The 14,579-nt window shown below is 27.6% G+C and overlaps 1 protein-coding gene across 1 annotated transcript in view; it reads right to left on the minus strand.

The window, feature by feature from the left end:
- Akap200 (A kinase anchor protein 200) overlaps positions 1-2,066 on the minus strand; it is a 28,623-nt gene extending 26,557 nt beyond the window's left edge. The window contains exon 1 of the mRNA XM_065500977.1: positions 1,903-2,066. Coding sequence (XP_065357049.1) covers positions 1,903-2,058 — 156 coding nt within the window. The 5' untranslated portion in view covers positions 2,059-2,066. The remainder of the gene's footprint in view (positions 1-1,902) is intronic.
- Positions 2,067-14,579: the final 12,513 nt, after the last annotated feature.

Below are 14,579 nucleotides of genomic sequence, written 5' to 3' on the forward strand. Positions count from 1 at the left end.
TCGGTTAACCGGTTTTTTGGCAAAATATTAAAACGCCTAAAAATGAGAAGAATAAAAGTTTTATTTATTAAATAATAGTTATTAAAACAAAAACAGTTCATGAAAAAACATAATAGAACAAAAAAGAGATCATATAATTATGATAAAGAATATACATGTATTTTAATAACAAAAAATCAGCCTTTTTAAAACGCTTAAATACTTTTGAATTCTAATTTTGATTACTTATTTTAACGTTCACAAGGTCTTCGAGTCAAATTTGACCCATTTTGAAATTAAAATTGATTTTTTTCTAAAAGTGAGTGGTTTATATTTTCGATATTTTATGAATTTTATTTAATTTCAAATGTCAACAACTACGTTAGGTTTTTTTATACCCTCCACCACCACAAGTGGTGAATGAGGTTATATATAAGTTTGTCATTCCGTGTGTAACATTGAGAAATATTCATCTAAGACCAAACAAAGTATATATTTTCTTGGTCCTTATGAAATTCTAAGTCGATTGAGCCATGTCCGTCTGTGTAAAACACGCTGACGTCTAAAATACGCAAACAAAACTATTGTCCTAAGCAGTTTGGTATTGAAAATCAGCAAAATCGGTTCAGTAGAACCAGAGCTATGAACCAAAATGTGAGACAACCTAAAAAAAATTGACAATTTTCACATATTTTTGGATATTTGTGTAAATATATTGCAGATAATACCATAAAACGTTACACACGTTATTTCTATAATAAAAGGACTAACTCTGGTGAAAATTATAAGAATCGGTTCATGATTTCTCCTAGCCCCCCCCCATAAAAATTTCTTCCCGAAATATGGTTATATGGTCTATAAATGCCTTCAGAATTGCAGTATCCATACAAAATTCAGCAAAAATATGTTTCGTGCTAAAAAAAAATCACAACACAAAATTTTTTGTGGATCGGACCATATTTGACCATAGCCCCCATATAAAGTTCACTTCCCAAAAACACTTAAATTAGCATAAATATCTTATAAATATCGCTATTAAGTTGAAATTCGTCATAAATAATCCCCATATATACCAAAATCGCTATACCTAATTCTATGGTGATCGGCCTATAATTGGTTATATCTCCCATATATATCAACCTAAAAAATATGTATGCAGGTAGAGGGTATTTAAGATTCGGCAAAGCGTAATATATCGTTCTAAATTGTTTTTTTTTAATAAATTGGCAAAAAAAATATATATTTTCTATTTGAGTTAAATTTGACCTGAAGATCGTTAACCTTGTGAAGGTTAAAATAATCTCTTAGGAATAAAAAGTTTAAATGCTTTGGAGTATATGGATTTTTTCTTTTGGGTTTATAAAGCTAAACATTGAAAATGATCTTGGTTATAAACGGTTATTAAAAAACGGGCCGATCACCCTAGTATATACAGAAACAAGTGGCAAATTTCATATACTTTAATGGCGATTTTTTATGAAATAATTATTTTTTTTCTGCATTCAACCTTCTTTGTGTTGTTTTTTGAAAAAAAAAAAATAGTTTTTTAAGGTATTTGTTTTTTCAAATAAAGTTACCCTAAAAAAACCAAAAATATTCTACATGTTTCACCCTCAATTCCATCAAAGGGTAAGAAAGGCAGCACTGTTTAAACAGCTGTTTTTGCTATTGATGTTTGCGTTAATGAAAATTTGATTAAGTGTTAAAATGGAAGCAAAAATGATTGTTTAGCAGTTACATAAAAGAAAACTGCATAAATGGCAATTATTTTTATTAATTTGTGATCGTTAAAAATGTAATACATTATGAGGTTATGAGTAACCTATAATAAATGGTACAAAATGTTGGCCACATTTTGTGTCAGGAAACAAATGCCATAAGTTTGTGTTTAGTCTAACTTAAAATTTGGATTATAAATATTACCTCTGGATCGCTCTTTTCTGATATATTAGCATCTCCATTCACATCTTTCTTATCCAAATCTTCGATTTTTTCCATTTTTTCGGTGATCTCATCCTCGGCACCTTTTTTAGTTTCGGTTGTGATGTCAACTGATCTTTTACTTTGAGCCTTACCCATTTTATTTTCTAAAAATAAAAAAAAAACATATCGTAAAATGTATAAACTTTTAATATTTTTGAATAAATTATTGAATAACTGTCAATTGTACCATGTCAATGAACTTGAACTCTTTTATTAGAGTGAGCCAAAAAAAACTTACACTTGTATTAAGTTAAATAAAACTTAAACCGTTCAATATAAAAATTCTCAAAAATACGTAACTTTATTCAAATATTGTACAAATTCATTAAATATTATAATATTTGCATATTACAAGGTATTTATAAATTTATTCACATTTTCCGGAAACCCCCCGGAAAATATGTGTGTGCTGCTTCCGTTACCTTTTTGGACGTGGTGGTCAACTTACGCTTAAAATCAGACAAGTCCTGGGATACCTTTTCTGTGTTCTTTAATTCATTTTTTTACAAGAGTCCAATACCTTTAAATATGCCGAAGTTCTGAATAGTTGGATGGATTCCCTTACTGTGGTACGGTCTTTCTTCCTTAGTGACTGATGTTATATAGGGTCAGAAATATGAAGGCACTCTGTACTGTTTTAACCCTTTAACACCTAAGACCGTCTATAGAAGGTCTTCAAAAAATGCAATTTATTGTAAAATCTGATTTTTTTACACCATAACAACTAAAGGCTTTTTATTCAGTATAAAAATACCTATCAACCGGTACCAGTTTGAACGGGCTCATTAAATAAGTTTGGCAGAAATAACAGGTTCATTCTGAACTTTAGTGAAAAATTACAAAAAAATATTTGTGATTTTTGTGAAAATTCATATTTAAAAAAATATAGTTTTAATTTGCCTTTTGACTCGGGAATTTTTTTTGGTAAGTATTTGAAATGTAAACTTTCATATTTGTTTACTAATTTGATTTGTGACTGAACATGTGGCACCAAATTGTGATTTTTGTTGACGGTCTTAGTCATTTAGTTGAAAAAATTTAACTATTCTGTTTAGTCTTCTTTAAGTTAGATAAATTGTCTTAAAAATTAAGCTTTAATCATTGAATGATTAGGAAATAGCAGATTTGATGTAGTCAATTGAAAATGATGTTGATTTTAAAGATACTGATGAAGATTTCAATGATGATATTGAAGATCCAGATTATCAATGCGATGAAATTATGCCAGAATATAGTGCAATTATAGCAGCAGCTAGTAGTTCCAGTTTAAAAGAATTGAACTCAAAGCAAGAACCATCCACATAATCGTGTCAATATTGTAAAATATCTGATACACATACGTTTTGAACTGAGTCTAATATCCACTTGTTTTCGAAAAGCAAAAAATTGCTTTAAGGAATACAATATCAAAGCTTAATATAACATATAGGTTATTAAAATTAAGTTTTTTATCCTGTTTAAGCATTAATTTGACAATTTTTGAAATTAAATATTACAACTATTTTAACTTTTTGTTTCGTTAAACCATTGACACCGTCTATAGACGGTACTTCTCTTTTTGCTCCTGGTGCTTTCCAGGAGCATTTTTTTTGCAAAATAGACTTCAAATTCGTGCTTATCAGCCCAAAAACATACTAGAACATTATCATTATTACATGTATTTCAAATTCAGGTATTTAGGTTTAAGAAAGGTGTTTTGTGTTTATCGTGCCTGATATCACAAATGATTGGTTTATTTTGCCACAACTGCAAATGACTTGTCACACAAGAAACTTCTTGAGCAGTTTTGTTTGTTTTTCTGTCCGGTATTGTTGCCACATTGTCGCCACATACAAATCTTGACCCGGAAGATATGAAAAGTATGCCAGTACAAAGGTTTCATCATCGATCACACAACAGCTGTAATTTTTACCTAAATTTTTTCTTGCGTTCTTTTGCTTCTAAGTTCTTTACCGCATTGATACCTGTTCGACTTCAGATAAGTTTTAGCTTAGGGTCAAGCGCACAAAACCATCAGAGGATTTAACTTTACGAGCTGCTTTTCTTATAGAAGTGTTCTGTGGTCTTCGAAAGAGTTGATCGAATTCTTTTTGCTTTACCAATATCTGTTGCAGCTTTATTCTTCCCGATCCAGGTTTTTTTCAATGTGCAAGTCGTCCTTATATTGTTTAATGGCTTTTGAATATTCATATAACTCAAATTAATGAATAACCTTGTACAGAACCATACTAAAATACGATAAAACATTATTCCCCCATTGCACTATTGTTGTTGAAGTTTTATCAAGAAATTGCTGATTTTATTTAATTTTTTCCAGAATAGAAACAAAATTAGTTTTCACAAGATTTAATTCTTAGCTCTTATCTCATATCATTCCAGTTCTATCATTGCCATTTGCAAAGTTGCAATTTATTTTCTTTTCACCGAAAAAGCAATTTATTATTTTTTTTACTTATTTTTAATACTAACTTGGAACAATTTTTAAAATTCGTAATGAAAATTAATAAAAATATATTGTACAATAAACTGACGATAAATGTACACCTGAAAAACTTTATATATTTTTTAATTGAAATTATATTTCTTGTACAACGCATTGAATAAACAATCTAAATGTTTTGCCATAAATAATGTTTGGCTTTGTAGATGTGGTCTTATAATAAGTAAAAGATTAACAAGTTTGCAAAATTTAATTTTGTTTGCAAACTAATTTATTTATAAATGACATTTAAAATGATACTTTGTTCTATTTTTCAATGAAGCGTGTACACAAATCGTTCTGCATGTACTTCAAATAATTATGTATTTTAATCAGAGATCGAAATATACCAAAAAACCCAAATTGTGATTTATATTTTTGTGATAAAAATAAATCACTGAAAATAACAGTTATAAAATGATTTTTATTTAAATGGTTTGGTATGACCTTTATTCGTTTTTGTTGTTTTTTAATGGTTTGGTGTGAGATAAACAATTCATTTGTTCTTGTCTAGAAACACTAGCCCGGCTTCCGTCGCCTTCTCCGCATTTGAATAGTCGACATTCAAGTTGTTTTTGATTTGTTGAAAATGTTGCCGTTTTGTAATGACTACTAATGTTAATAACATTTCGGGAGTCTTCACATTTACAATTTAAAATGCCAGTAAAATCAAATACTTTAAATCTAAAATCTAACAAGGGTATACAAGATTAGAAGCTATCTAACGATTGGAAAAAATTTACTTATCAGTTTGCTAAAGGAAGTTGCATTTCGATTGCAACTGTAATATACCACTATTTTTCTTTTTATAATCGTTCCAATCTAAATTTATATACATATATACGTTTTCATTTTATTTAATTTATTGTAATATTTAAAGCCACATTTGGCCAATTATACTAATATACACAGAAAAAAGTTTCAACATAAATATTATGATTTGATTTCATTAATTTCAATTCATAACATTTATAAATAATTTCTTAAATATTAAGATTTTTCATATTTTATGTTTTCAAATTAAATCTAGAAGGCTTGAAAAATAAAATTTCAATTTTATTTATATTTTTATGTTGTTGAAAAATTTTTGAAATTTTCCTTGGAAAATTTTTTATTTATTTTTATGATTTTCAGCTAGAAAATGAGCAATAATGCGCGAAATTGATTAAATTTTTTTTAAGGGGATGATATGCTTAATGTTTATGGATATTTTATTATGTATATTGTTTTTAAGTTTTAGATATTGTTGATTTTCATCTTAAAATTTTGGCCAATATATGGCTATTATGCAAATAGTTTTGAATTAATTCATTAGAAAATTCAATTATAATGCAATTTGTTATAAAATATTATTAAATTTATGCAAAACAAGCAAAAATTTCCGTCATGAACAATTTTATAATATTTATGAACATGTTCTTATTCTGAATAAAAAAAGTTTAGGAAAAAAAAAGTCAAGTTCGATTAATAATATTTATTACAAAATTCATTCCAATTATGAATTTTTTTTCTGTGTACATAGAATATCAATATTACTACAAAATATTAAGAAGTTCAAAAATTCAACAGCCATAAAAAAAATTATATACACAGAAAAAAGTTTCAACATAAATATTATGATTTGATATCATTGATTTCAATTCATAACATTTATAAATAATTTCTTAAATATTAAGATTTTATTCATATTTTATGTTTTCAAATTAAATCTAGAAGGCTTGAAAAAAATAATATCAATTTTCATTTATATTTTTATGTTGTTGAAAAATGTTTGAAATTTTCTTTGGAAAATTTTTTATTTATTTTTATGATTTTCAGCTACAAAATGAGCAAATATGCTCGAAATTGATTAAATTTGTTTAAGGGAATGATATGCTTAATGTTTATGGTTATTTTATTATATTTAATGATATTTTTTAAGTTTCAGATATTGTTGATTCATCTTAAAATATTGGCCAATATATGGCTATTATGCAAATAGTTATGAATTAATTCTTTAGATAATGCAATTATAATGCAATTTATTATAAAATATTATTAAATTTATGCAAAAAAAGCTAAAATTTCCTTCATGAACAATTTTATAATATTTATGAACATGTTCTTATTCTGAATGAAAAAGTTTGGGAAAAAAAGCCATGTTCGATTAATAATATTTATTACAAAATTCATTCCAATTATGAATTTCTTTTTTCTGTGTATACATATGTACATAAATTTAATGATATTAAAAAACAGAACAATTCTCATAAAAAATATAAATATATAATTATGGACGTACAATTATTAGAAAGTATGTTCTCAATTTAAAATTTTCTATAACGTTCAAACAAATGATAATGAAAAAATATCAAAAAGGAATGTCGAAGAACATTTTAGGATGCATTTTTTTTATATACCCATATGTTTTAATAAACTTTATTTAATCCATTAGTTTATGCTATTTTGTTCTTTATGTTTGTTGTGAATAGTTTGAACGTTTCCGTTTATGTAAAACAAATTTTAACTATCTTTTTATTGAAGAATATTATTTTTTTAACGAATTTAATTTATTTTCATTGTTTGTCAATCTTTAAAACATTAGAATGACAACAACTATTTGTACACAGTTCAAAAATAAACCATCTTTAACAATTCATAAGCTATAACGGCATTGCTTCCGGTACAAAAGTAACATATTTGTACTTACACGTTTAAACAAATAACAAAAACCAAAACTGTTAGTCACACACAAAAAATCACTTTATTTTGAAGAGAAATTATTATTTAATTTTTGAAAATATAATTTTAAAAAGAACTAAAAAAAACATCCGTTATGTATGAAGGCGCAGAACCTACTGAGACAACCATAGTTTATTACCAATAAGGGTAAAGAATTTGAATAGGCAAATATGCCATCTGACTTTTTATAGCGAGAGCAGGCATATTGTTAATTGGTGTGCAAATGCGGGTTTTTCATGATTGGCCAGACCATTGTTATAATACACAAAAATATATTATTCTGATTACAATTTCTTTGTTGTACAAAAGAAAATTAATTTACTTTCAAATTAATATACATACTTTCATAAGCAATTATATCATATCAGAAGTCAGAAATAGTATACCCTTATACATATATGTATATTAGAGTGCTCCAAGATTGTATGGACGGAAAAAATTTTCTATTATAATTTGTCTGCAGTTTTTGTAAATACTAGACTAGTGTTATATTTTTCTTAAGTTTCATCAAAATCGGCCCAAAAATATATAACATTTTGCTATCTTTCCATGAGAAATTCCAAATATTGAAAAAATTGACCTTTGACCTTCACGATTTAAGGTTTAACGTTTTCCGATTTTAGAAAAACTTTCAGACTATATTTAAAATTACCTGGAATATAATATTCTGAATAGCTTTTGCTTAAAAATCATAACAATAAAGAAATTCGGCTCATTCGCCAAAATATGGCCAAAAAAATAGTTTTTCTCGAAAATCTCAAAATTTAAATCGCAGGTACGGAAAAACTATAGGAGGTATTTTCATACTTTTTTCATATTATTATTATTTATTATGTTCTCAATAAATCCCAAAGTGATGATCAAAAAATTTTGAAATTTGTTTAACAAAATTTTTAAAAATTTGAATTGGAGAAACTGCCTTTAAAAAAATTAAATTTGTTTGGTCATACCTCCGAATAGGTTAAAGGTATCCTACGAAGACAAAAACTCATATACAAGTAAATATGGACATATTTTAAGTAAAAATTAGCTTTTATTTTAATTTTTCTCGAAATATCTAATTTTTTTTTCTAAATTTTTTGTTCAAGTGGTCTGGCGAATTTGTAATAACTTTAAAATTTTGTAATCAAATTTTGTCATTTTTATCTCATTACAACGATAATTACGTACATATTTCGATTCTTTTGCATTCAATTGCAAAAGTATTTATTTTATTTATTTTCAAAAACTGAAAAATTTGCATTTTTCTCTAATTTTGGCGATAATACAGTTTTTGGGTCATTTTTATCCAAAGAGATACAGGGTTAATTTCCAAAACTTTTTTTTAATGTAATATTCATTAATATAAATAAATCTACATATTTCTAGAAAACAATGCAGAAAGCTAAGGAGTTTCACCTATTTATTCCATATTAACAGTAAAATTTTGCATATATCTGAACTTTAACCTCGATGCGCGTCCAGAAATCGTTGCCCGATTTGGCTCAAATTTTCAGCACTTAACATTTAGGCCTAGTGTCACAATATTCCACCCGGCACTCTTTGAAATCGGCTGTCACTCTAATGTATATATATCTCTCGAATTTGAAACAAACATTTTCGGCACATAATTTTTTTTTTTTAATTCATACATTAGACTTTGGTCTTAAACTAATTTCTTGAAATTGAGTAATCCAAATTAAGTATGGGAAATTCAAGTTAATCTTGAGAAACTACAAATTGTAATTCAGAAAAAGAAGGTATTATTGAGAAAAAACAAATTGATATTAAGAAATCCAAATTAATATTGAGAAAAATTCAATTAAAATTGAGAAATCAGAATTAAGAGTATAAACCAAATGAAATTTGTGAAAATAGAAATTTGATGACTATTTACTATTTCTTAATGTTTGAAAGATATTTTTTTTCATACATTACCATTATTGTTTCCTTAACCCATTCCCAGCCATTGTACCTGCTTGAGTACAGAAAAAAGGCAATATTCGAATACTCATACATTTTTTAACAAGATAAATTTGACGACTTTTTTTTTTTTTGCGATTTTGCATTCAACACACTGTGCTTTTAAACAACACACATAAAAAAATAATACCCTTAAGGTATATTTTGTCCTGTTTTTATAATGCTATATCATTTTTTGGAATATTAGCGAGGTTAGTAACAATTGAGCTGCGGAGAGCCAACCCAGTTTTACGAAAGCAAGAATTTTTTATAATTTTGTGAAGTAGAGTGATTATGTGTATATTATATAAAAATGTATAAGAAAAAAATTTTTTTTGGACAAAGTTGTGTGATTAGGAAAATCGGTGTACCCAACAATTGGATACAATGGCTTGATATGTATTATTTTTTTTCAAGATTTTTCGTTCGCTAAAATAGAATTTCAAACCATCAAAACGTGAAGTTTTTAATGCAAATGTTTTATTTTGGTTTTTTGTTTTATCAGATCCGGATTGTAATATTGATGAAGGTGTTGCTGAGGATATTGTTAGAGATCGCATGTACCAGGTGAAATATAAGTATTTTGTGACAGTGATAGCGACGATGATGTTCCACTTGAGATGTTCTGACAGAAAATAATGCCCTCAAGATCAAGCAAAACAAATTCTATTTGGATAAGATCATGCGATGTTCAAATGTCTCAAACTAATTTTTTGGACAATGAGTTCAATATTATTTCAGACTTGAAGAAGGTTGTTAGTTTAACCATTTAGCATACTTGCATTTATGCATCGCAAGTTAATAAGCACAATTTATCCTTCAACGCAGAAGATTTGAATATTCTTGATTATTTTGCTTTACAGTGGATATCGCTCTATGCCAAAAGAAGATATGTATTGGAAGATCTGCGAGGATACTCGCACTCCAAAATTTCCGAAATTATATCACAGAACAGATTCAAAGAAATAAAACGTTTTGTTAATTTGGCTGATAACACTAATTTAGATGCTACTGACAAAGTGAGACCCATATACAAATTACACTGGCTTCTGGTGTCGCAACTACTCCTGGAAACCAATTTCCTTAAAGGATAAAAAATCCTCTACGATGGGGTGAATGTCATAACAGAATAAGATGGTTGTCTGAACATTGCGATATTGCGTTGTGTTGAAAAAGTAATGTTTTAAAAATTTTCACACATTATAAAAATAGCATACACATTACGCCATTGTACCCATTCAGGTACAGCCCCAAAAACACGTTTCCGAATTTTTTTTAATATTTTATGACAAACCAATAAACATAGTTCTAAAAGTCTTATTAGTTTATAACTTTTTTGTTTCAAACCCAACAAAAATTTATTTAAACTAAAAAAATATTTTATGACATTATGACAATACGACCTAATAGGAGACAGTTTGAATCCCCCAAATATATATGGGGCATTTCATGTCAAGTGAACCAACTTTTGAAATCGATGTCTTCCGATCGGGATTTGTACCAAGGTTAGTTCTATTGGATAGTAATTCAGACACAATTTTTCAACAAGATCGGTCGAGAAATCTCCGAGTTAGAGTTTGACATTTTGGTCAAGTAGGTGTTTTTTCTTATCCATGTAACTTATTACCTATTGTTCTTAGCAAAATGTGTCCCAAATAGTTAATACAGCTCTTTCTTCAATCTTTCGAAAAAAATATTTAAAAAAAAATTAATATTATTAATTTTTAATATTTTTTTCCGATATCAAAAACTTTTATTTTTTTTTAAAATGGGCCTTTTTTTCTTAAAATAAAGCTTAGATATTTTCCTTAAACACCTATTTGGTCGCTTAGTGGGATGCGTGTGGGATATCTATCATAATAAATATTTTGTAACTCAAAACATACAATTTTTGACTTTTTTCGCAAAATCAAAAACTTTGTTGACTTTTTTTTAAAAATGGACCCTTTTTTATTTTTTTTTAGCTCAAACAAAAGCTTAGATATTTTCCTAGAAGACCCTTTTGGTCGCTTAGTAGGATGCGAGTGGGATGGATATCTATCAAAATAAATATTTTTTAACTCAAGACTTACAATTTTTGACTTTTTTTGCAAATTCGATATTTTTTCAAAATGGGCCCTTTTTTTAAAAAAAATTTTTTGGTCAAAATAAAGCTCAGATTCATTCCTTTAATATATTTTAGGTTGCTTAGTGGGTTGCGAGTGGGATATCTATCAAAATAAATATTTTGTAACTCACCCAGCAAAAACTTTGCTTACAAATAAGCCGAAAAATAAGGGGAATTTGACGATTAGACTACTTATTTTTGTTTGCGATGTCCCAAAAGTAAGATATATTTTTTGGCCGGAAATAAGTTGTTTTGTTAGTAGAGTTATTTATAGAATTTTGTATTTGTAAACAAAAAATAAAAAAAAATAATAAGTCGCAGCCAAGAGTCGAACCAAGAACTATCCGTTTGCTAGTCTGCTGTTCTACTCACTACACCACTGCCTAATTATTTTATTGTGCATCAAATAATGGTTTTCACACAGTAATACAATGGCCCATAATCATAGTCAAAAATAAAGTACATTTTAAGAGAATTAAACTCGACTTTACTTAAGAGTGGACTTTAGGTCTATCATAGACAAGTTAAAGTATACTTCTGACGCTGAAGTCGACTCTAAATATAAAACTAGCTGAAGTTGTTTTTGCTTAGCTATTTTATTGTGCATCAAATAATGGTTTTCACACAGTAATACAATGGCCCATAATCATAGTCAAAAATAAAGTACATTTTAAGAGAATTAAACTCAAATTTACTTAAGAGTGGACTTTAGGTCTATCATAGACAAGTTAAAGTATACTTTTGACGCTGAAGTCGACTCTAAATATAAAACTAGCTGAAGTTGTTTTTAACTCGTTTAACAACAGCATAAGCTGTTCTTCGCCGAGTAAAAAAGTTCGTCACAAAATAAAAAATGTTTAGTACCAAAATATCGTAATTATGATATTAATCTTATATTTTCCGCAACAAACAACTTTCTTTCTTTAGATGTCCCGGTTACTTTTATTGTTTACGTTTTTTTGATTTTTTTAATTTTGTAAGTCAGCTGTTCAGCGTTGCCACTTGTCTGTTTTTTGTTGTATATTGTATGAAAACATTTTCTACATTTGCTGTGGCACCCAGTTAAAGTCGGTTCAATTTAAAACATACTTTAATTTTGACTATGGTTGCAAATTAATAAAAAACAGGTTTTTATTTTAAAGTTGTTTTTAAAAAGAACCGACTTTAGTGTTTGAAAAGAACCGATTCAGTGTTTCTAAAAATAAACCTGCAATAAAAAAAATGGGCAATTGAAAAAAAGTAACTGATTATTTGTTATTTACCTTTAAGACCTATTTGGTAGTATAGTGGGATGCGAATGGGATATCTATCAAAATAAATGTTTTAACACAAAAATTGAATGTATTGAGTTACGAAACCATCTTAAAGGAATAGACATAAGCTTTCTTTATAGCAAAAAAAATACAAAAAGGGCCCATTTTAAAAAAAAAAGTCAAAGTTTTTGATTTTGCCAACAAAAAATCAAAAATTGTATATTTTGAGTTACAAAATATTTATTTTTATATACACATCTGCTCAAAATAATAGATACACCTAATTGGAAAAAATTTAAATGGCGGTAACATTGAAAATTTCCTCGCAAGCGTTAAGAATACATCATATTATTAAAATTTCTATCTGGCAATGTCATGTCAGTCAAAAATCTGGCAACTATTTGCTTTCGTGTTGATTTTTAAAAACGAATTTATTTGAATTACAAAAAATTATAATAGATACACATCAGTAATTTGTAATTTGTTTATATACAATTTTTTTTTTGTGCAATTTTTTGTTCCTATTTACGTGAAACAGTAAGTATAATTTAAATTTTAGCAACAATTTTATAAAAAATAGGACTTTTGAAGAAAATGGGACGAAATCATCATTGTACCGAAGATGAGAAAAAAATTGTTCAAACGATGAGAAATCAAGGAAAATCATTACGGGAAATAGCAAAGAGCATTTTGTCCAAAATGCTTTATCTAAAAAACAAAAAAGAGAAACTCGCGGTAGACCAAAGAAAACCAGTCCAGAAACAGATAGGCGGATCGTCCTTATGGTTAAAAAAGACCCTTTCATATCATCGAAAGCTATTTCTGCGGAGCTATGTAACGAAATCAGTCCACAAACAGTTCGTCGTCGTCTTTTACAAGCTAAATTGCCGGGAAGAATTGCCAGAAAAGTGCCACTAATGCGCCAAAAAAATATCAAGACAAGATTAGAATTTGCTAAAGAGCACTTACAATGGTCCGGGTGTGAAGGCGAAAAAAAATGGAGAAATATTTTATGGAGCGACGAAACAAAAATAAATTTGTTTGGAAACGACTGCCAAAGAAATGTACGCCGACCAAAAGGAAAAGAATTCCACGTTAAATTTACAAAAAAGACGGTAAAACATGGCGGGGGAAACATAATGGTTTGGGGTTGCTTTTCATGGAATGGTGTTGGTCCGATATTCCGAATAGAAGATACCATGAATGCTAGTGGGTATAGAGACATATTGGAAAACGTAATGCTTCCATATGCATCGGAAAATATGCCATTAATATGGACATTCCAGCAGGACAACGACCCAAAACATAGTTCAAGATTAGTTAAAAACTGGTTCTTGGAGAATAACGTACCTGTTTTAAGCTGGCCCAGCCAATCCCCTGATTTAAACCCAATAGAAAACTTGTGGAGTGAATTAAAGATAAGGTTTCGAAGGAAGTTTTCAAAAATAAAGACGATTTATGGGAGAAAACGCAAAAAATATGGTACGAGATTCCATTGGAGAAGTGTCAGAACTTGATATCCAGTATGCCCAGAAGAGTGGAGAAAGTTTTACAAAACAAAGGTGGATATACTGGATACTAGCTTTACTTTAATAATAAACTAATTTTTTTAAGATAAAATTTATTAGCTTTTGTTTAATAAGAATTTTTAAAAATGTATCTATTATTATGAGCACCAAATTTTTCGAAATTTAAGAAATTTAAGAAATTTAATTTACTTTATAATATTTATTATTAATTATGAAATATTTTGTTTTTGTTTTTTACTCTCCTTTTAACTGTAAATAAAAATCGACTGAATTTTTTTTATAATTTTACAATATACCATTATTTTTTTTTCGTTTTTAAAAAATAAATTTTGGTGTATCTATTATTTTTAGCAGATTTGTATTACCTAACTCTAAACATGTGTTAGTAACAAAAATGTACATGTGTTGCAGCCTTTTTAATTCTCACCAGACACACAGAGTTCTATAAAAATTTTTAAATTTGAATTTATTTAAATTTTGATCTATTTTCAATACCAAAAATTTAAACTCTGTTCTATAAATTAAATTCTACCACAAATAAAATTGTGTGTCAAAAATTAAAAAAAAAATTTCGTTTGAGCAAAATT

This window comes from Calliphora vicina, chromosome 2, assembly GCF_958450345.1.
Source record: "Calliphora vicina chromosome 2, idCalVici1.1, whole genome shotgun sequence".
In the NCBI taxonomy this organism is placed as follows: domain Eukaryota; kingdom Metazoa; phylum Arthropoda; class Insecta; order Diptera; family Calliphoridae; genus Calliphora; species Calliphora vicina.